The sequence below is a fragment of the Tribolium castaneum genome, chromosome 4, assembly GCF_031307605.1.
Source record: "Tribolium castaneum strain GA2 chromosome 4, icTriCast1.1, whole genome shotgun sequence".
NCBI classification, from domain to species: Eukaryota; Metazoa; Arthropoda; class Insecta; order Coleoptera; family Tenebrionidae; genus Tribolium; species Tribolium castaneum.
The window spans coordinates 22,494,653-22,517,718 of record NC_087397.1 but is presented as its reverse complement, the minus strand read 5'-3'; the positions used below and the strand labels follow the sequence as shown (position 1 = coordinate 22,517,718).

The window sequence follows — 23,066 nt, the reverse complement described above, 5'->3', positions numbered from 1 at the left end:
CAAAAAAGATGCCAATATATGTAAAAATAAATAAAAAATACACAAAAAATCACAGCAAAAAAACTGTTCAAAATTTTGCAATTTGCTTAATATCAATCGATTCCCTGGATCATTTTACATAAGTTTCTTTTAAATTAGATTTTTGGTTTGAATAGTTTTGTAATAACAGGAAAAATAACAATAATAAAATTTAAAATATTTCCAGAAATTGGGAAAACATTCATGACTTTGAAACTTTTAGACTTAACCCTATTAAGTTAAATATCTTTGAAGAGTATTTTTAGTTATCTTCTTCAAAAAGGACTAATAAACAGTTTTTGAGAAAATTGCTAATATATGCAAAAATAAAAAAGTATACAAAAATTCGTAGCGAAAAAACTGTTGGCTTAATGCCAATCGATTTCCTGGATCATATTACATAGGTTTCTAATACAATGGATCTGTTTCTTTGAATAGTTTTACCGTACTTAAGAAAATGACATATAATATAAAAAATGTTTTTTTTAGAAAAAAGCTTTTATTTAAAAGATGCATTAAAAAGTAAAAAATATTTTTTTTATCAAAGGAGAATATTTTTGCTAACAAATTAGGATTTTAAAATTTATTAAAGCTTTGGGAACAGTGCTCAATTTAAGAAAGTAATTCTTTAACGTCGTATTATTATGACTTATGACCATGATCGTTCTCAACTTTTATAAATTTTAAAATTATAATTTGTAAGCAAAAATATTCTTCTCTGATAAAAAAACATTATTTTTTACTTTTTAGTGCATCTTTTAAATAAATGCTTTTTTCTAAAAAAAATATTTTTTTTATTTATTGCTTTTTAGTCTTTGCTTATTTATTTTGCTGATTTATGCAAACTTGTTTAGTGGTGAGTGATAGAAAACAGTAGAAAAACTATTGATTTTCCAGATCATTTTACACAGGTTTTCAGTAAAATAATATGACAATAATAACATTTAAAAATTTTTAGGTGTTTGGAAAAAAATATCATTTCGGATTCCAAAACTAGTAGACTGACCTCTTTATGTTTATTATCTTTGGAAATCTTATCATATTATCTATCTTATGCAAAAAGACTGTTGTCGTAAGACTAATAGTTTTACAAGAAGAATGTTCACATATTTAAAGTTTGATAAAAAATACAAAAAAAAATGTAACATAAAACTATTGAGCATTTTGCAATTTTATTGACGCTAATTAGTTTCCCAGATCATTCTGCATCGTTTGCTATTGAAATAGCAATTTAAAAAAAAAAAAACAAAATAAATTTGAAAATTTCTGACTGTTGAGAAAACATTAATTTGAAACTACTAGACTATTAAATTTATTATTTTTAGAGGGCTTTTTTAGTTATCTATCTTTTTCAAAGGAAATTGCTGTTGTGAGACAAATAGTTTTTGAAAAATTGTTGCTGATACAACATAAACAAATACAAAAAAATTCTAAAATCCTGTTGGGAATTTTTCAACTTGCTCAACGCCAGTCGATTTCCCGGATCAGTTTACATGAGTTTATTAAATAGCTCTATTTTTTTAATAGTTATTAATAACAATAATGAAATTATTCTGGGTATTTTTTCTTATAAATAATTTACTTTTTTTGCATCAGTTATTGCTGTTGTTTCATATTTAAACGGCAATAGTACAAAAATCAAAAACTCATCTCAATTAAGTTTGTTCGTTTTTTTAAATTAAAAATAATTTCATTTAAGTAGCAAATGCGAAATTTTTGTCAAAATATGGTCATTTCTGAATAATTTTACTAATTTTAAAACAAGAATACGTTTATTTGAATTTTCAATTTTTTGCTTACCTTAGGTAATTAATTATTTTTTAGGGCTAACGGCATTTTTTTGAACAATTTAAGATGGTGTTATCACTAAGATTTTTAATTTTCTCTTTATAAAGATCACAAATATAAAGTAAAACACTAATTATTAATTTATATTTGTATTTAATAATATTGTTTATGTTCAATTCAATTTATTTATAGTTTTAATAATGAAACATCAATCAAAAAAATGTAATAATAGATAATGACTAACAATGTATGTACAACAAAAATTAAATAACGATGAGTGAAATTGTTAGAAGCACATAGGAAGCAATTTCCGTTTTTAATGGAATTCTTCACTAAATAGTTGCAGTAGCTACCAGTGTAATTTATGCGGTCTTGATAGAAATTAAACAAGCTTTGAAATAAAAGCTTCATTCACAATACCTAAATCGGGACATTTATATTCCAGGAAAATTAGTTTCAAACTTTGTTAATTTAAAACAGTATCTGTTATCTTCAATTGATTTTCAATTAAAAAAGTAGACATCCCAGAAACCAACATTTGAAAATAGAATTGTCATAAAAAACAACAAAATTTACCCCAATATCGATAAACTTCCTAAACGAGCATCATTGCGTTTTCCCTCTTTGTGTTGATTCAAACAATTAAAATTAACGAAATATCAGATAATGGCTTCATATAAACAAGAGAAGTTATTTCAGTACAATCATGGTGACACCTATTCAGCCTCAAGGGGCTTAAAATTTCCTTTAGGTAGTTAAACTGTTGCGTTCATCATCCGAACTTGACGCTCAAGTTTATTAAAATGTCTTTGAGGTACAATTATTTTATCTATTAGAAAGTAATGCGGTTTTGTTTCCAAGTTTTCTCATCAACACCACTGCCCTGGAAAATTTTATTCAAATTATCCTTTGCTGAAACTTTCCCTACATTTATTTAATCAGTCGAAAAGTCAAAACTATGCATCCTCATTAATTTTTTTTTAAATCAATCATTATCGCATTTTTAACTTGACCAATTTTGTAATCACAATTTGATTGTAATTATAATTATGATAATTTTAACTGATGGCACTTTGTTTGTAAAAATTTATTATGTTAAACACTTAAGAAATTTTACTGGTATTAATAATATTATCAAGTTCGAGGGCTGTCGTTATGCAACTCGCATACGCTCGACGCCCAAGAACGTTTTCGCATATTCAATTTTTTTTGTTGGAACGTTTTAATGTAAAACACGTTCCTATGGGAAGCGTGTTTTAAATAGTGAAAATACGTTGCTATTGGAAACGTGTTTTAAAATAGTGTTTTTAATTTAAGATTCAGTTATTAAAATGAAGGTTTAAAATATTATTAACAAAAAATCAATAAATGGCAACGAAAACACATTTATCAATTAAGTTATTTTTAATTTTATCTTATTTTACTCGCAGTGTTATACTAAAAATTAGTATGCAATCATGTTTAATTATTTTTATGATTTCGTTAATGTCTATTACTTTAATCATTAGTAAACTTTAAAAAACATACAAATTTTTATCACATTATGTGAATTAATGTAAATGTTTGATTGTTCTAATACAGGTAAGTCTCTGAAAAATATCTATTATAATCGCTTAAAATTCGTCGTTTACTATTTTGTTGACGCCAGTCGATTTTTCAGATCACTTTACATAGTTTCACAATAAAATAGTTTCGCTTTTTCAAGTAGTTTTGCCGACTATTAATTTTCGAAAAAACTGGAAAGACAAAAACTGAAAAAAATCAACTTATAAACTGGTAAAAATTTGAAAATTTTCTCGACGTCAGACGCTTCCCAATATCATTTTACATAGGTTTGCATTAATATAATTCCACTTTTTCGAATAGTTTTGCTGATTAATAGTTTCGAAAAAAAAAATGGAAACAAGAGCAAGATAGAAAAAAAATTATAACCGATATTATAACTTTAAAACTGTTAAAAATTTTGCGATTTCCTTGATGCAGATCGATTTTCCAGATGATTTTACATAGATCTACATTAAAATAGTTCTACATATTCGAATAGTTTTGTCGATATTAGTTTTCGAGGAAATTGGAAACAAAGAGAAAATTGAAAAAAAAAATCATAACACTAATACTTAAAAATTTGGCAATTTTTTTAACGCCAATTGATGTTCCAAATCATTTCACATAAGTTTACATCGAAATATTTACGCATTTTTAGCGAGTTTTTCCGGTAAATAATTTTCGATAAAATTGAAACAATCATAACTTAAAAATTAGGAAGAATTTTGAGATTTTCTCTAGAGATTCTCTAGATCATTTCACATAGGTTTGTATCCATATAGTGACACTTTCTTGACTAGTTTTGCCGATTAATAGTTTTTACGAAAATTGGAAATGACCAAAAATGAAAAAAAAATCATAATTTAAAAACTAATAATAATTTGGAGATTTTATTAACGCCAATCGATTTTTCAGATCATTTTACATAGTTTTGCAACACGATAGTTACACTTTTTGAACTAGTTTTGCCGATTAATAGTTTGGAAGGAAATTGGAGAAAAAAATCATAATTTAAAAATTGTTAAAAAACTTGCGATTTTCTTGACGCTGGTCGTTTCTCTAGATCAGTTTGCTTAAATTAATTTTACTTTTTTAAATAGTTTTGCCGATTATTAGTTTTTGAGAAAATTGGAAATGAAGCCAAATTTAAAGTTTAAAGCTACTGACGATTTAGCGATTTTCTTGACGCCCATCGATTCCTCAGATCATTTCACATGGATTTGCACTAAAATAATTTTACTTTTTTAAATAGTTTTTCGGATTAATAGTTTTGAAAAAAATTTAAAACAAGAGCAAAAAAGAGCAAAAATTAAAAACAAATTGTAACTTAAGAATTGTAAAAAATTTAGCGATTTCCTCAACGCAAATCGATTCTCCAGATTATTTTACATCGGTTTGCAGTAAAATAATTCAATTTTTTTGAATAGTTTTTTCGATTAATAATTTTCAAGAAAATTGGAAACAACAGTAAAAGTAAAAAGAAAAATCATAACTTAAAAATTACTAAAAATTTTCCTCAAGGCAAATCGATTCCCCAGATCATTTTAGGTTTTAAGTTTACATCAAAATAGTTCTACATTCTACAAAGGAATAATTAACTTTAAGACTGTAGACAATTTGACGATTTTCTCAACGCCAATCCATTTTTCAAGTCGTTTTGCATAGGTTTATTTCAAAATAGTTTTGGTTTTTTAAATAATTTTTTAATTAATTGTTTTAGATAAAATTGCAAACAAAAGCAAAAATTGAAAAAATTATAACTTAAAAATTATTAAGAATTTTAATATTTTTTGACGCAACTAGATTTCCCACATTATTTTACATAAGTTTGTACCGAAATAGTTCCACCTTTTCTAATAGTTTTGCCAATTAGTAGTTTTGAAGCAAATTGGAAATAAAGGCAGAAATGGAAGAAACTTATAACACAAAAACTGTTAAAAGATTTGCGATTATCTCGACGTTAGTCGATTCCCCAGACCATTTTACATAGGTTTACATTAAAATAGTTTTACTTTTTGAAATGATTTTGAAGATTACTAGTTTTCAAGAAAATTGGAAATAAAGACAAATTAAAAAAATTGTAACTTAAAAACTGCAAAAAATTTGTCGATTTTTTCGACGCCATTCGATTTTCCAGATCATTTTTTCAAATAGTTTTGCCGGTAATCAGTTGTCAAAAAAAATGGAAACAAAGACAAAACTAAAAAAATATTATATCTCAAAAATTGTTGACAATATGGCGATTTTTTCAACGCCAATTAATTTTCAAGATTATTTCACATAGGTTCACATTAAAAGAGTTCTATTTTTCGATAGTTTTGCCGATTATTAGTCTTAGAGAAAATTAGAGACAAGCAAAAATTGACAAAAAATCATAACTTGAAAAGTGTAAAAAATTCGGTGCAAATTGATTACCCAGATAATTTTACATGTTTACTCAAATAGTTTTGCCCATTACTAGTTTTGGAGAAAATTAGAAATAAAGTCAAAATCGAAAAAAGGAATCTTAAAAACCGTTGAAAGTGTGGCTATTTTCTCAACGCCAATCGATTGTTCCACTTATTCGAATAGTTTTGCCGATTATTACTTTTCGAGAAAATTGGAAATAAAGCCAAATAAAAAAAAATTATAATTTAAAAACGGTAAAAAATTTGGCGATTTTTTCAATGTCAATCGATTATTTACATGGATTTACATCAGAGTAGTTTCACTTTTCCAAATAGTTTATCAGTTAATATCAATTTTAAATAAATTATAGACAAAAGCAGACATTGAAAAAAAATCATAACTTAAAAACTATTAATAAGAATTTGGCGATTTTTTTGACGACAATCGATTCCTCAGATCATTTCACATGGGTTTGCACTAAAATAATTCCACTTTTTTAAATAGTTTTGCCGATTAAATTGTTTCAATGCTAGATAATATTAAATTAGGTTTCCATCAAGGAATTCAGCAGTATTGCATAAAACAATAGAATACGCGTATATTTTGAATGCAAATAGGAATATTACGAAGACAAACGTTCCAACTTAAAGGAGCAACGAAATTTTCATGCAAATACGAAATTAGTGTGCTAAGCAAAATTAACGATTAACGACCTGTCTGCTTTAACTTAATTACCAAAAACCTCTCGAACAAACACAATAAATACATAAAAACGTCCAAACGAAATCAAACGAATGATTAAAATTCAGGCCATCACGCGTCCTTCAATTAATTTCGGCTGGACACCTTAATAGACGCTATTACATGCTGTGTTTTAATTATTTTGGCAAGCCAAGTGATGAAATCGTTAATATTTTCATAACCCATCAATATATAAAAGCAGTGGCCAGTGTTTGAACTGCATTCAAAGTTAAGTACAATGAAGTTCATCATCATTGCATTCGCTTGCATTGTTGCAGTTTCTGCAGTTAAACCCAGGTTTAACTCAAGATTTCAGAGACAGCAAGTGCCGCATACTGTTTATGGACCGCCTCCTCAAGAATACGGACCTCCACCTCAAGAATATGGGCCTCCGCCTCAAGAAACTACAACTGTTCAACAAGAAGGAACAACTACCGAAATTCCAACAACTACAGAAGCTCAGTCTGAACTCGTAAATGGGACACAAAGTGGTCGACTGACGAAAGGGTCAGAAAGAGGAGTTTATTACATTTATCATCCAACGGGTCAACTGCAGAAGGTTGTTTACTCGACTAAAAAGGATGCAAGAACAAAGGCTTATACGGCTCAGGTGAAGTACGAAGATGTGGAGCCTATAACAGCGCCTATTTATACATACGATCCGAAAACTTTGATCTTGAGCAGGTTGCAGCCTTAAACTTGTTATTACAGATTTTTTGTACATATGTACTTGATATTATGTGAAATAAAGTCGATTCAGTAAACAACTAAATCGTTTTTTTATATTAGGTGTAAGAGTCCGGTTTGTAATTTATAATAACTTGTGATTTTCAGCTTATAACAGCATGATTCTATTCATCTTACAAGAATGAAATTTGTTGAATTTAATGCTTTAGTCATAAACTATTTAATAATTAATTTTTTAGAGTTGCGCAGTTGCTGAAATTTATCTGCAAGACTCGTACCATTCATTACAATAATACTTTTTGTGAACTTTGATTTGATAACTCCTAATACTTAAAAAAACTTAATACAGAATCATTTACAAATATACAAGGCAACTTAAGTTTAAAATAAAGATATTTTTCTTTCTAAATTAGTTTTTTTCTATAATCATCCATCTTTTCTCTTTTAATCATTTGTCATTGTTTGAACTTCCGATAAGCTAATTGAACGTTCACAGAGTTCACAGCGTTCACAGAATTTTCAAATTTTTTTATTTCTGACATTTTGGACTTCTTTAAGCATTTTGAATAATATCTTGCTGGTTTGGTATTTTATGTACTGTTGTTACATACAGTGAAGATTAAATTTTGCTGAACATTAGCAATGCCACAAAATGTACAGTCACGATAAAAAAATTGACACCTTTACCAACTGGACCGGATAGCAAAAGTTCGACTAAAATTTTTTAGGTCATAACTTTCATCAAACAGGTTAGTTTAAAACCTATCCAGTTAATGTACACAATAGCCAGCAGCCGAACGTACGTTTTAACCATATCATTTTAGGGGTATCATTCTTTTTGATCGTGACTGTTGAAAATCTTGAAAAAATTTGCAAAGATTGTTACTATCCTGAAAAGTTTTTACTCTCTGTTTTATTGTCTACCTTGAACCTCTTTGATTTTAAAATTAGTTTTGTTTTTCTTGTTTTTTTAGTGCAGTTGTTTATATTTTTTGGACAATTGAGTTGACCACGTATTAAAATTTAAATTATATCTAAAATGATTAAATTAAACGAAAAGACTTGTGCATATAATGTTAAGATTCCGAAATAATAGTAGGTACTCCTGATTTGATATTTTTTCTTAACTAAATCTAAATTGTTCATTTTTTTATATCGTTCCACAAACGTAGCAAATCATTGCTAAATTTGTTTGAAGAAGAGCATATTTTTCTATAAATATTCGTAAATTAGCAACACGGTTATGTAGGTTGCAGTACATATAGGCCCTTTTAATTATCTCATTAGTTTTGTGAAAAAATAAAAATTGTGTTGCCTTCAAAACTGAGTAGATGATAGTTGCAAATATTTCCAAACAACTTTTGAATCCTCGGGATCATAAAATTTGAATATATTCCTAGTTAACAAAAGTAATAACAACAGCAAATTTTTGCTTGTAAATGTTTTAATCTAATGGTGCTCAGAATCATATAGCCTATAGGAGGTACCATATATCATCATATTCAAATTTAGTTCACTGTGTAAAAAATGACTTCCTCTCAAAAGTTTCTTTACAAAATGTGTTAAGACTTTTGTAGATTTTATAATAATAAGCTTAATACTTCAGCTATTGCTTTTTTGCACGCTTTCCTCATGTTTATTCATTTTTGTAGTAAACTTTAGCACTCTTGGCAAAGATTTTTTCTTAGGTTCTGTTCCGAACATTTATTGAATTGCTTTAGTTCTAAAGTTTTGAGAAGAATTATGGCGCTTATAAAAATTAGATTTATGTCGACAGAAAAAAGAATAATCTCATTTTTTCCTCCAACGTATTAAATTAAAACAGGAAACGAAAAATTCAAAACGTCTTCCAGGAAAGTTGTATGATTATTTATTTTTTTTAAGCTTCCTATTCAAGATTCAATTGTTTGTATAACAATCTTTAACATATTTATAACATACAGAGTTAGGCAAAAGAGCATGGAACCAAGCGTTTTGTGCCAAAACCATGTACCTCACTAAAAAAATATTTCCAGCCAATAATTGAGTGAAAAACAAGTTACTAACACTCCGCAATTCAAGTATTACCAGACCAAGTTTTAGTCTTTCCTTTAAAACGTTTTATTTTTCATTTTGATGAATTACAATGTTTAGAATTAAGCCCCTGTTAATAAATCAACTAGGAATATTTGCACTTATCTAAGGATAATTGTTAAAATTCTTTAAAATCTTCGTCCTGTAAATGTCTTCAAATGACCAAAAAATAAATTCACTATCAACAATAAATAAGTAGTAGAACACAAACTAAAAACTATTATTAACACTTTACAAACGTCATTAAACGAAATTAATCCCAAATTTTAATGTTTCTAGGTTATTTAAAAAGTTCTTTAAAAATGTAATCACTGATCAGTGATCACTTTCAAAAAATATTTTTCTCAATTTCCTCTTAGGCTTCCAGTTATTAAAAAAATATACGTTCCATACTTTTGTCTATCTCTGTATCCTTACAGGCACAATTAAAAAGAATAACACCTTTAAGTCCGACAAAAATTTTTTAGATCATAAATTTTAACAGACACCAAACTGTTTAGTTAGTTTATAAAATAGCCAAACGTACTACACATTAACCATATCACATCGTGGCTGTGGTTTTAGGGGTGTCATTCTTCTTGAACGTGACTGTACGTAACACAAGCATGTGGAATGTATAAGCTTCAGAAGATGAAGTGGAGGGCGGTAATTTTCTAAGGGAGAGAAGCTTTCTTTTTGTGCTATACACAAAATTTTTTCGATGGCTTCAACAGAAAATACTATATCAACTAATATTCCATAAAAGTCCGTTATTGAGCCTCGAAAAAAAATTTTTTTTTGACAGACTGGTGAAAAAAAAAGTTAAGATAAACTAATATAACATAATGTCAGTTATGTGATTTAGTGAAAGAAAATAAAGATGGTAATAAAAATTCATTGATCAAAAAAACTTCGTTCCAATTTTTTCAATGATTTTAATTTAGGTTCCAAGTATCATCTAAATGATTAAAGAATTTTTAACTAAAGCATATCCATGTGTTTATTTTTAAAATAACAAGGTCTCAGGTGTTCGCAATCTGTTTCTGTATTCAAAAAACATGTGATATCTACAGACTTTAGACAACTTTAGACATTTTTCGTAATTATGATTTTAGATTTTACATCTTGTTGGACCAATAAATTCCACTGTAAGTACTTATAATGATATTTCAAAACCAACAGACTAAAATCTAAGTAAATAATATTTCACACAATTTAACAGAAATGTTTGAGAAAAAAATTAATTTAGAAGTGTTGTAAATGTTGTAGATAAAAAAAACTTAAATCTAGATTTTGTCAGGATTACGTTCTGTTAACTTTACTGCGGTGAATTTCTTTTAAAGTTTTTTTTACTTATTACAAAAGAAACACAAATTTATTTTTGTTTCACAGTTGTATTATTGCTCAAAAAGACGATGAAAGCGTTTATACTTATCTAAACCTATTCATGGCATTTGTTCGGTGATTGACATTTACATAATACGAGTACAATTTTTTTTTTATTTTTAAATAAATAAATAGCAATAAATTAATATGACACTGAAACAATATTTCTAAACTTGTAATTGCTTCAGAACAAAAGTCTTGGGATCGTAGGTATAGATGGGCTCTCGAATCGGGTCAACATTTTCATACTTAAGCTGAGCACTATAAACCATATTCCCAGCATCATCCTTCGTCATATAAATAACTCTTTGTAACAACCCATTCGGATGATAGATGTAATAAATCCCTTGTTGAGTAACCGCCGAACTGTCCTCGGTCAATTTTTCATTCCCTTTTACTGGTGCCTTTGAATTATTGAGTTGTTCTTGGACATTCTCCGTGGTGGTGGGCACTTCTATCGTAGTAGTCTCTTGAGGCTCTTCGGTTGTTGCTCCTGGCGGTCCATACTCTTTCGCTGGAGTGCTGTAAGTTTGCGGTGGAGGACCATATTCTTGTCTGGGCAATTGCTGACGAAGTGGTAGAGATAAGGGAGGTCCTGAAGGTCTCCAACCTGTGGGTTGATAAGGGCCGTCTTGTTCTTGATAATGGGGGTTGTAAATGCGAAAATCAGCAAAGGCTGTGTTTAGCACAAGAGCAATAACGAGGAGGAACTGCATGTTGAAACTGTTGGATTGTACATTGTCCAAGTTGGTATTTATAGGTGGTTATGTGTATTGATTATTCATAATTTGCAAGTTTCGGATGACATTGGCCTGATATAGAATATCTTGGCAATGCTTCAATATATAAGAATGAGATGTCACGTAAAGGATGAGGTGGGTTCATGAATTACAAATGATTCGCTCGTAATACATTACATTGAAATGCAGAATAATCAATATTGATCAGTGAAAATTAGGTTATAGTTATTATTCCTGCAACTGGCTTCGAAAAGATTGATTTCATTTATTTAATCAGCTAGTTATAAATCAATTATTTCTTTACATTTAATTTAACTCGAATGTATTTTAGTTTTGTTACTGGTTAAATATCTATTAACTCTGTTAAAGGTATTAAATAACGATTTGAATTATGAAATCAAAATTAGCTATGACAATTATTATACAGGGTGGAACGGAAAGGAACCAGAGATTCTTCGAGTCAAAATAAAACGATTTAACCCAACTTACTTCTATACCAAGTTGCACCATTTAAAAGTTATAGGGCGCCAAATTTTAAAAATTAATTTTGTTTTTTATTGTAACTTCTAAATGAAATAATCGATTTTAGTGAAATTTGGTTCAAGCAATCTGTCATCAAAACCACATATAAAGATCTTTTATTTCTGAACACTTTTTGTATCTTATGAAATTTTTGTATCGACTTTGGTTTTGGAATAAAAAAATAATTTAGGTAAAAGTGTCAACATATCGGACGTTAAAAATGCATTTAATTATTAATTTAATTACTACTTTGCTTATTATAATTGTAAATGATGATTTTTCCATAACGACAGTGTGTTGGGTAGAAATCGAACGATTTTTAGAAATTTACAATTTTGTGAAAATATGTCTTTTCTGGTTTAAATTAATAACTAATTATATTATTGTTATCTAGCAAACACGTACATAAAGGAACTAAAGCCAAAATTAAAACAATTAATTTAAAACCCAATAATAATAAATGGGTCTAAGGTCTAAAATTTTGACACATTGACTTAAATTATTTTTTTACTCCAAAACCGAGGCTAATACACAAATTGTTCAAAAAGAACGGGTCTTTTAAACAAAAAAAAATTACACTACTCAGCTAACGTATAACAAAAATATGTTTTAAAACGTGTTAAATTGTTGATTGGTGAGTACTTCACAAAAAAGAAAAAACAAAAGCAACAGTATGAAAACATTTGGTTTTGATGGTAAATTATTTTACCAAATTTCATTGAAATCGATTATTCCATTAAAAAGTTATTAAAGAAAATCGATAATAATTTTTAAACCGTGCAACTTGGCATAGAGCTAACTTGGGCTAAATGGATCTATTTTGAGAAGAGGAATTTCTAGTTTTCTGTTTTCACCATCTTTTTGTTACTCTCTGTTTTTTTTAAGTTGAAAGTATTTTCCATGTTCGAGAGTACACAAGCAACTTTTTAACAACCTTTAAAAGTGATTTATGTACACTTTATTTCAAAACAAATATATAATACTTATTAATTAATTAATTAATTAAGGGTCGGTTTACAAAATGTTTTAATCGTAATAAAATTTTAATTCGTGATTAACTACAAGTTTGTCGAGGTAAAATAAATGGCAATATAATTCGAATTGGTATAATTTTAAATTAAATCTTAATTACTTTTTCTGTAAACCAATTCTAAGAATATTAGTAAATATCAATAAATTTCAAAATTTACTTCGAGTGTTATTCTTAAAGAACTTTGTTTTCGGACAAACCATTCTTTATAAAAATTGTCTGCCAAAAACTACGTTTAATATTTAAATTTTTAATTTTTATTTAATTAAGTTAGCGTCGCATTTTTACGTATTTTATCACAAAACAACATTCAAGCATCCCTTACAAATAACACTTTTTGGCATCTACTTGATAGTAATTAAATAATTGTTTGTAGAAACATTCTGAAAAAATTCCCTAACATAGAGAAAAACACAAAGTATTTAAATAGCAAACGCTAAATTCTGTACAACTTTTAGTTTTTTTAGATATGTGTAGTATAAATATACCTTTAGTAAACTATTAGCTGTTTCAAAACTATAATAACGCCAACGTCACATTTTTTCTCAAAATTAGCTGTTATAATCACTTTAAAAACGTAACAGCTAATGTAATTTATACTTTTAATCAAAAATTAAATCATTAATAATAATTTTACTTTTGTATCAATTTTATTTAAAAAAATAATTCCGTAAAATGCAACGTTGGCGTATTTATAGTTTTGAAACAGCTAATAACTCTCCGTAATGATATAAATTGCTCTTTAGTCAGGTCCAACACTTGTATTAATTAATTTGTGGCAGTAAAATAGTTACAATATAATTAGTTACAACAAGAAAAAAAATAAAAAAACACGATAACAAAATTATAATTTTATAGAAGTGGTTCCTACCACAAATTGGACCAAAAGAAAGCAAAACTGATCAAGATTTTGGCCCAGACCATAAATGACAAATAATAAAAAATAAAAATAAACAATGTGATTAAAGAAAAACAAAAAAATATAATAAAACAAAATTCTAATTCTATTTAATAAAATTATAATTAAAGAGTGACAGAACAAACAAAGTAAAACTTACGTCTCAAACATATAGTCATAAACTTAGCGTCTTTAAGTTTATACGAGATGGGTAGATTCATCGACATTGTCAAAAGTTTTTCTCCTCTGTAATACAGTATTTACAACTGTTTGGCATTTCTCAATACAAAACGGCAGATTATTTTTTACAGATTTAATGCAGTTTTAAGCTTTGTTGAGTCTAATTTGAAGAATATAATGTTGTATTCAACTCGGTTTCGTGCTTTATTTATTTCACCGCGTGGATGATAAACCACTCGATTTTACTCGTGAAATAAAATGTTCGATTTACACTCAAACTCGTTAAATAAATAACCAGTATTTAAATTTAAACCAATAAACTTCAGTTACAGTTATTGGTTTATGAACCGAATTGGGATTGTAAATGTTGTAATATCTCTTTCTTAAAACTATGTTAGAGAAAAACTTTATTTAAATAAACAATAAAAATTTGAAAGAAAATTTTAGGGTCGCGAAAGTGCCACCATATTGAAAATATTTTCATTGATCAGTATGCATATTTTTAGATGACTGTTTCTTGACAGACAGTTTTGGGTTACTTTATGGGTTACAATATGGATTAAGTTTTTTGTTAAGCTATAGAGGATTTAACTTTTTTACAAGGAATGCACACTTGCAACTCTTGCAAGTTTAAGTTAATTAACACAAAAGTATAACATTGTGAGTGTCATATCTGAAAGTTTATACAAAACAATTGTAATTGTTTCAGTTACATTTTTTTAAACCGTCACTTTTTCAGGTAGGTAATACCATGATTTTTTAACCACGGATTATGCTCGATTTATTTCTTTCTTTCGCTTTGTCGGAATCCTGATTTCCTTTGGGAGACCTCAGCCAGTAGATACCCAGGTGCATCATTGAAATGTCTGACTACAGGGTAATTTGTTATTTATTTATGTTCCCCATGTAAAAAAACACAAAACCTTTCCAATCAATATTTTTTATACACAGTTCCATACGGTTCAAAAGAAATAAAAATTTTCAAGCTAAGACTTTCAACTTTGGCAAACTGTTCTTAACGCAAGAAAGATTTAGTAGCTTAATTATTTGCTTGAATACTTGTTCGAAATTCTGAATATTAAACTGTATAATAATGCTTCCGGCTTATTTAATTCAGAATCACGAAAACCTACATAAAATTTGTTTCTCCTTAGTATTAATCAGGAAAAGAGAAAATAGCCGTCCTCCGATTTTTTAATATACTATTTAAAAGTAAAGGCCTTCTGATGCTCTGGTATAAAAATGTTTGATTTCATTTAAACCCTACAATTTAACATTTCTTCATAATTTTACTGTATCTCAAAATCAGAATTAAATAATTCTTTTCTGTAAGCAAGAAAATTTTTTTAGGTTTTTTCTTCAGTTTTTTATAACAGAAATTAATTAATAGTTGCTGGCAAAAAAACTTGAAAATTATGTAAAAAAGACTAAAACGAAAACGCAAAAATTATATTATTTTTGATCTAGTTTTGTCTTTTCTCGCAAAATTTCACAAAAACTGCATCGATACTTAAAATACTCGGAATATTTTTCTTTTAGTGCTTATTAGGCTTAGTTTAAAAGTATTTCACGTAAAACGTTTGGCTAAAGCTCAAAAAATGGAAACATTTCACTTTTTTATTCCAATTTGGTGATTATTTAATTTATTAATTATTATTACTCAGAAATGCAAACAATGCATCAAAAATTTGTTTGATTTACTTTTAATGAATCGTGTGAAATAATGTAAACTTATAAATGTGAAAAAAAATACAAAAAAGGTACAAATAATGAATCCTGAATCGCTAAGAAAAAACATGATTTTATTTTTTAGTTAAATTAGTCATTGTTTGGCCAGTTTATTCAATGATTTTTTGTTATACTTTTGACAAAATATAATTTATATTGTTTTTGTTAAAATTTAAAACTTAACTGGGGATTTATCGAAAGATTTTTGGTACGGTTTTTCAAAATAATTGAAAAGCGTTCGAAAAATACAAAAATTGTGAAATGTTCCAGCAAAATTTAGCGAAAAATATGCAAACTAATCGCACATTTTAATTTGTTAAGAGTAACGGCAAAAACTTGTTAAAACTACCGAAAAACCAAATATAATTTTTTTGTCGACTTCATTTATTAAATTTTCGTTTCAGTTTAATGAAATCTCAAGAAAACTCTACTTTAAAAATGTGTTTTAACGCCCTAAAAAGGACAAAATAATATTATTTTTTCATGTTTTTTGGCAAATCTTCGGCTAAATTTTATGAGCTGATCATTTTGATGTAAAAAAACTTTCTAGATTCTCGACTATAATTATTACAATTAGTGATGTTTTGTCTTCACTTATAGAGTTTTTGGCCCAGTATAACGAAATTGTGCAAAAAACTCAATTTTTAACTCAAAAGGCAAAAACAACACTATTTACGATACAACTTAATGATTCTTCGATTATGGTTTAACAGAATCTTGTGAAAAAACTAAGTTTGATGTAATAAAAAATAACACTCATTTTGACCAAATTGGATAAGTTTTCGCCTTATTTTTGACAAAATATAATTTTGTTTTTGTTATTTTTCGGTATATTTTTGGTAAGGTTATTCAAAATAACTAAAACATGTCTGTAAAAAAAACAAAAATTGTGGAATGTTCCAAAAAAAAAAATTACTGAAAAATCTGAAGATTAATTGTAAATTTTAACTTGTCAACAGTAAAGGCAGTTTAAGTCTAAAAATTTACTAAAATTACCGAAAAACCAAATGTACCTAGTGTTTCAGGAAAACTCTATCTAAAAAATGTGTTTACGCCCTAAAAAGGAGAAAATGACATTTAGACTAAGTTTTATGTTTTTCGGCTTTCCGTCGACTGAATTTTGTGTACTGATTATTTTGATGTAAAAAACTTTAAATTCTCGACCACAATTAGTGATTTTTTGTCTTCACTTATAAAGTTTTAATGAAATCTCGCAAAAAAACTCAATTTCTAACTCAAAGGCAAAAACAACACAATTTTCGATCCAACTTAATGATTTTTTGCTTAATTTTTAACATAACCTTGTAAAAAAACTATGTTTTATTTAATTAAAACAACACTATTTTTGACCAAATTTGAGAATTTGTCGCCTTACTTTTGAAAAGATATAATTTCGTTTTTGCTATTTAAGACTAAGGTTGAGATTTTTCGGTATATTTTTGGTAAGGTTTTTCAACCAGGCAGTTTTAACCTAAAGACTTACTAAAACTACTGAAAAACCAAATGTATTTTTTTGTAGACTTTACTTATTGAATTTTCGACCCATTTTAACAGGATCTCAAAAAAACACTACTTGAAAAATATGCGTTAATGTCCGAAAAAAGAAAAAGTAACATTAATTTTGACTAAGTTTCATGTTTTTCGGCTTATTTATCGTCGACAGAGTTTTGTAAAGTGATGCTTTTGTTAAAAGAAATCTTTAAATTCTCAACCACAATTAGTAATGTTTAAAACCGTTTCAGTAAAATGTAAGAAAATATTTATTAGTACTTCTGATCAATACGAACTAAACCAAAAGTAACGCACAAAAACAAAAAAAATCATTTGGTTTTGAATTGTGGCGTCATTACTTAATTTTTTACAACCGACATTTCTGTTCGCTGTTTTAGATAATACACAAAAAAAATAAAATTAAAAATTTAAAAAGATAACTTAATAAAATAAAAAAATATGGAAAATTTAATATAATGTTTTTATATTTTTGACTTATTTTTATGCAGAACTTTTTTTAAGTGTTTCATTAAATCCAAAAAATATAAAAACAAGTACCATTTCTGAAATTAGGCAAGAACGAAAGAATGAAATTTTTTATGTAAAATTCTCAGTAAATTTTAATAAATAATAATTTTATTACTTTTTTTATATTTATTTATTTTTATTTATTTTTGGTTCAGTTTGTATAAACATTATCATTAAATTCTAATTCGCTATTAAATTGTGCTTTCGCTAAATGGCAATTTAATTCAAAATTGTTTAGTTAATAATTAATTACTTATTAGTAAAATAAAAATTCTAGTAAAATTAAGTTATGGGTATTTGAATTTGTCCAAACTTTACCTTAAAATTTTTGGGTTTATTATTTTTTTTCTAATTTTAAACAAACCGAAGAATATATAGATATAGGCTTATGATTAAAAGGGTTACCGATTTTTTAAGTGACAAGTGCAAATCCAGAAATTTTTAAAAAATCTTAAATATCTCAAAAACGGTTAAACTTAAGTATAGAGAAAAACTTCTTTAAAATCGCTAAGTTAATCAAAACGCGCTGTGAAAAATATAAAATAATAATAATAATAATAATAATAATAATAATAATAATAATAATAATAATAATAATAATAATAATAATAATAATAATAATAATAATAATAATAATAAAAATAATAATAATAATAATAATAATAATAATAATAATAAGACTTCTAATTTTTATTTATTTTTAAATAAATTTTTTAATTCTAATTCACTATTAAATTGTGCGTTCTTTAATTAGCAATTTAATCCAAAATAGTTTAGTAAGTAATAATTAATTCGTAGTGCCCATTTAAACTGAGTTCTATTTAAAATGTTAGTACAATTAATTTCCTAACAATTGTAAAGTTACGTTAAAAATGTCAGTTTGAAATTTAACGAAATTATAAAAAAATCCTGCTAGACGGTAATCTAGCGAAGCTTGCATACAAATGACTGAATTAAAAATTATTATTCCAGCAGTGCGTATTCGATTCTTGTCTCACGCGTGTTACACCTTTTTTGTACATACAATCTACAAAGCCAAACAATGCAATCAGCGGGTCAATGTCGTAATATTTTCCTCGCTCTCAAATTTATTTATAATTATAATCAATGTTAAAGCCTTTAATTTAGTATATAAACCTGAAAAATGGTTTCGATTGCATCAGTCCAACATGAAATTCGTTATTATTTGTGCAGTGATTGCAGGGGTGGCTGCTAGGCCACAACAACCGATTTATAGCTCACGTTACGCCACTGTGTACTACCAAGGGAGCGTTTCAGATAAACAAGTCCCACAATATGAAGAGTCAACTGAAACTTTTCAAACCACCACACAAATTAAAGATCGACAAAATGATGCGGTTAAAGATAAATTGTCTGAAGCTGTTGAGGTGGAGGGCTTGAAAGAGGAAGCGGTTTATTATATTTATCATCCCGGAGGTCCTCTTCAAAGGGTTGTTTATTTGGCGAGGGACGATCCACAAAACATGGCATACACTGCACAGTTTAAGTATGAAAATGTCGAGCCTATCAAGGAACCAATTTATACCTACGATCCTCAAACATTTGTCTTGCAACAGTTGCAACGTTAATTGTATAACATTGTTTATTTTCAATAAAATTACCTGTTAAAATAAATCGCAAAGTTACTTAAACGTGATTATAAAGTTTAAAAGACGTTGTACAATGCTTGGAATAATGTGATACAAGATTTTCAGAGATCGATTCCCTCGTTTCTTCGTTGAGAACACCCACTTCGAACCTTTTCAACAGTTATTTTTATCTTCTATTGTTATCTTGAAGTTTCGACACGGCTTCTACATAAATCTTCTTATCTGGTTTTAAGAAAATTTGGCATTACGTTTCTAACAATAATATTCTTTTCTACATACCTACTAAGTTAATCGTCGTTTAAGCAATACTTATACTTAATGTCGTTAAATTACACTAGTTTACAACGGTTTTTACCAATAGATGAAACCTTTATGTATCGGTACTCTGAGTCTGATACTGAAGTCAAAGCACTTTCTTCATAAGACTTTAAATCTTGAAATAACACCTAAATTTTGTCGTTTACGAAATATTTAGGGTTTTTGATAACAATGATAACAAACACCAATTTTTTTAAGTTAAGTTTGTAGAATTTTAAATATTCATAACTAATTTTTTTCAAATAATATGCCACAAGTTTCATTAAATTAAATTAAATTTAGAAAAAAAATTAATTTAATTTAAAAATTCAATTTAATTTAAAAATTAAAAAAATTAAATAGAGAAATTAATTCTACATCCATCTGTCTTAATATTCCCTATACTTATGTTCAATAGTTTTCAAGTTACAATAACTTTTTGTTGGGATTGAGAAATTTATTAGTCATAGGTCATACGTTACCATGGAAACGACAAAAAAATATGAGAAATTAGAGTTTTTCAAACCAACATTTAATGAATTTATTTTGTTTTTACGGGACGAACAATACAATTTGGAGGTTTGTTTAATCAGTAATGTTTTTCTGGTAAACTATGCAAAAAAGCTGTGGTTAGTAAAAATTTTTCTACAATGTCAAAAAAAACAACATAACTTGAAAATTAACAGATAGGTACAGGGAATGCTAATACAGATTGATGCAGAAAAAAGTTTCTACTATCTAGTAAAATAAAAATTGGGACATCCCATTAAAAAAAATTAAGATATGGGAACTTGAAGTTGTTCCTAAAAGTTAACTCTAAAATTTTTGGTTTTATTAACTTCTTTTCCAGTTCTGAACACATTGGAGAACAGATATAGATTTTCTCTTTTAATTCTCCAAATACGATTTCGAAATCTCTAAAACTAAGAGTGTTACCCATTTTTTAAGTGACAGGTGCACATTTAACAATTCTTTAAAAATCCTAAATATTTCGAAAACGGTTAACCAAAACTCCTTAAAAATAAGTAAGCTAATCAAAAAACGCGGTGAAAAACATTAATAACAATAATAATAATAATTCTAATCTATTTATCTGAATCACTAACTAGCTAAACACGTAATTTTTCGAGGTGAACAAACTAAAGAAGACTAACCAATTTTTTAAAATTTTTTAATCGAGTTCGTATTGGAATATGTATATGGCATTTTACAGGCGCAGGCATCGTAAAATTATGTGAAACACCCTGTATATCTGTCAGTGCAGGTGATTTATTTTTGAATTTATGTATTTCTACAACCGTGTACAATATAAATAAACATGAAAGAGGCAGTGCTAGGTACAGCTTGAAAATTAAGTTTTTCATTTAATATAAAAAAGTCGATAGCGACTTCACGTATAACCGGAAGTACCGCCATGTTAAAAATATTTTTGTTGAGCAGAACTTAACGAATTATGGCTGAGTACCAATTTTCAGAGGAATGTCTAAATTATGTACATACAAGGTGCTGCATTTGGATGTCCGAATAGGATATCTTCGAAACTAAGAGTATTAGCAAAAAACAAGTGGCACACTCTTAGGCCCGTTTTTTGAGAAAATTATTTTAACCAAAACTGCATCTTGCTATCGTCTTTTGTTTTTTTTACCTTTCGTTTAACTGTAATAACATAAAGTTTTAATTTTGAAAATAGGAATCATAGACGGTTGTGACATTTTAGAAAAGCTTATTTTTTCTGATTTGATATGTCTATTTGTGTAATACAATATTTTTAAATATTAAAAAAACAACATTATGCTTTTTCTTTATAGTGGGCCATGAGAAACTGGATTTTTATTTAAAACTATAAAAAATATATTTCTCAACAAATATTTATAACTTAATAATTTTTTAAACACTAATTAATTTAAACACAGCATAATAAATCATTATTAGATCAAATTTTTGCGATTAATAAAAATTATTTGTTTTTAGATTTAAAATGGCAAGCTTACATTATCATTCCATTTTCTTATTAAACATGCAATGTCGGAAAAAGAATTTTCTTATTAATTGTATCATTGCCTGTCAATAAACTTTTATTTTACAAAAAAATGTCAATCCAAACACCAAAATCAAATTCCATCTGCGGTAAAAAAATACACAACATTATCAACGTCACCTCCACTGCGCTTTACTAAATCATAAAAAAGTGTCATCAAATGGTAGTGACACATGGTTTTCAATTTTCTGCACATTTTTTATGTAATTAAAATCTGCTACGATTGTGTATTTGAAAATATATAATTTCCTATTTTTTACTTTAATATTCGTTTCCAAAATTTCTAGAATATTCACACCTTTTATGTGAAATAATTTTTTCATGGCCAACTACTTTCAAATGTTTTAAATATATTTTTTATAGATATATAAAAATATCAAACCGTATTTATATAGTTTTCAGTTCTGACAAAAAAAAGCTTTTCGTAAATGTCATAGCCAACTATGATTCCTATTTAAAAAATACAACTTTATGTTATTACAGCTAAACGAATGATTAAAAAAACCACTGGTAACATTATTAAACTCTGTAAAAAAGTGCCTGCACATTTTCTTTGTTTCAGATGTGTATCTTTTATAATAAGGAAGATATGAATTTTTTAAAATTTTGTTAAAATTTTAACTTTTGTTTATAAGTCGAAAACAAAAGACGATAGTGGAATGCAGTTTTGACCAAAATTATTTTTTCAAAAAACGGACCCAAAAATGTGTCACTCGTTTTTCTCTAGACCTCTTAGTTTCGGAGATCTCCTATTAGGACATCCAAAATGCAGCACCCTTTACATTAGCGAGCAAAAATTTCAGGCACTTTTGTCATTTCCTTGTCAAAAAGGATAGGGAAATTACACATGTTTATGTCAGCGAGATATCAAAAGTGCCCAAAATTTTTTGCTCGCCACTGTAAAATGCCTTGAGAAATCTGGTGGTTCCAGAAATTTTGTTTTTTTTTTCTAATTTCCCAATCAAACCAAAATTAAGAAAAAAACTTACAAACAATTATTTACTTTACAATAATTTTTCCTCCGTTTTATTAAAAAAAAGGGGAGATTTAGAGTAACTAATTGTGATAATTAAAATAAAATGTCAACTTTTGATTATAAGTCAAAACCAAAAGATGATAGCGGAATGTGGTTTTGACCAAAATTATTTTCGGACTTTACCTCTCAGTTTCGGAGCGTCCCTATTCGGACATCCAAAATGTAGCACCCTGTACATGAAAATTCTCATTTTTAGCTTCGCCATAATTTTCGGACCAAAACAAAAACAATTACGTTGGACTTTTATCTTGGTTCAATTAAATGCCGCATCCCTAATTTATCAACAACTCCGAGAGCTCGTCGATAATTCAATCAGTTTACTGCAATTAAAACGAGATGGGCAACAAATCTACGAGCGGAGTA

At 27.4% G+C, this 23,066-nt stretch overlaps 2 protein-coding genes across 5 annotated transcripts in view; one reads left to right on the top strand and one right to left on the bottom strand.

The window, feature by feature from the left end:
• gogo (golden goal) overlaps positions 1 to 23,066 on the top strand; it is a 198,205-nt gene that overhangs the window by 56,493 nt on the left and 118,646 nt on the right. The window lies entirely within an intron of this gene.
• LOC100141951 (uncharacterized protein) lies at positions 10,700 to 11,349 on the bottom strand. The gene has a single exon (XM_001808333.4). It carries the CDS (start codon positions 11,319 to 11,321, stop codon positions 10,773 to 10,775), a length of 549 nt encoding a protein of 182 aa, XP_001808385.1. The 5' UTR covers positions 11,322 to 11,349; the 3' UTR covers positions 10,700 to 10,772.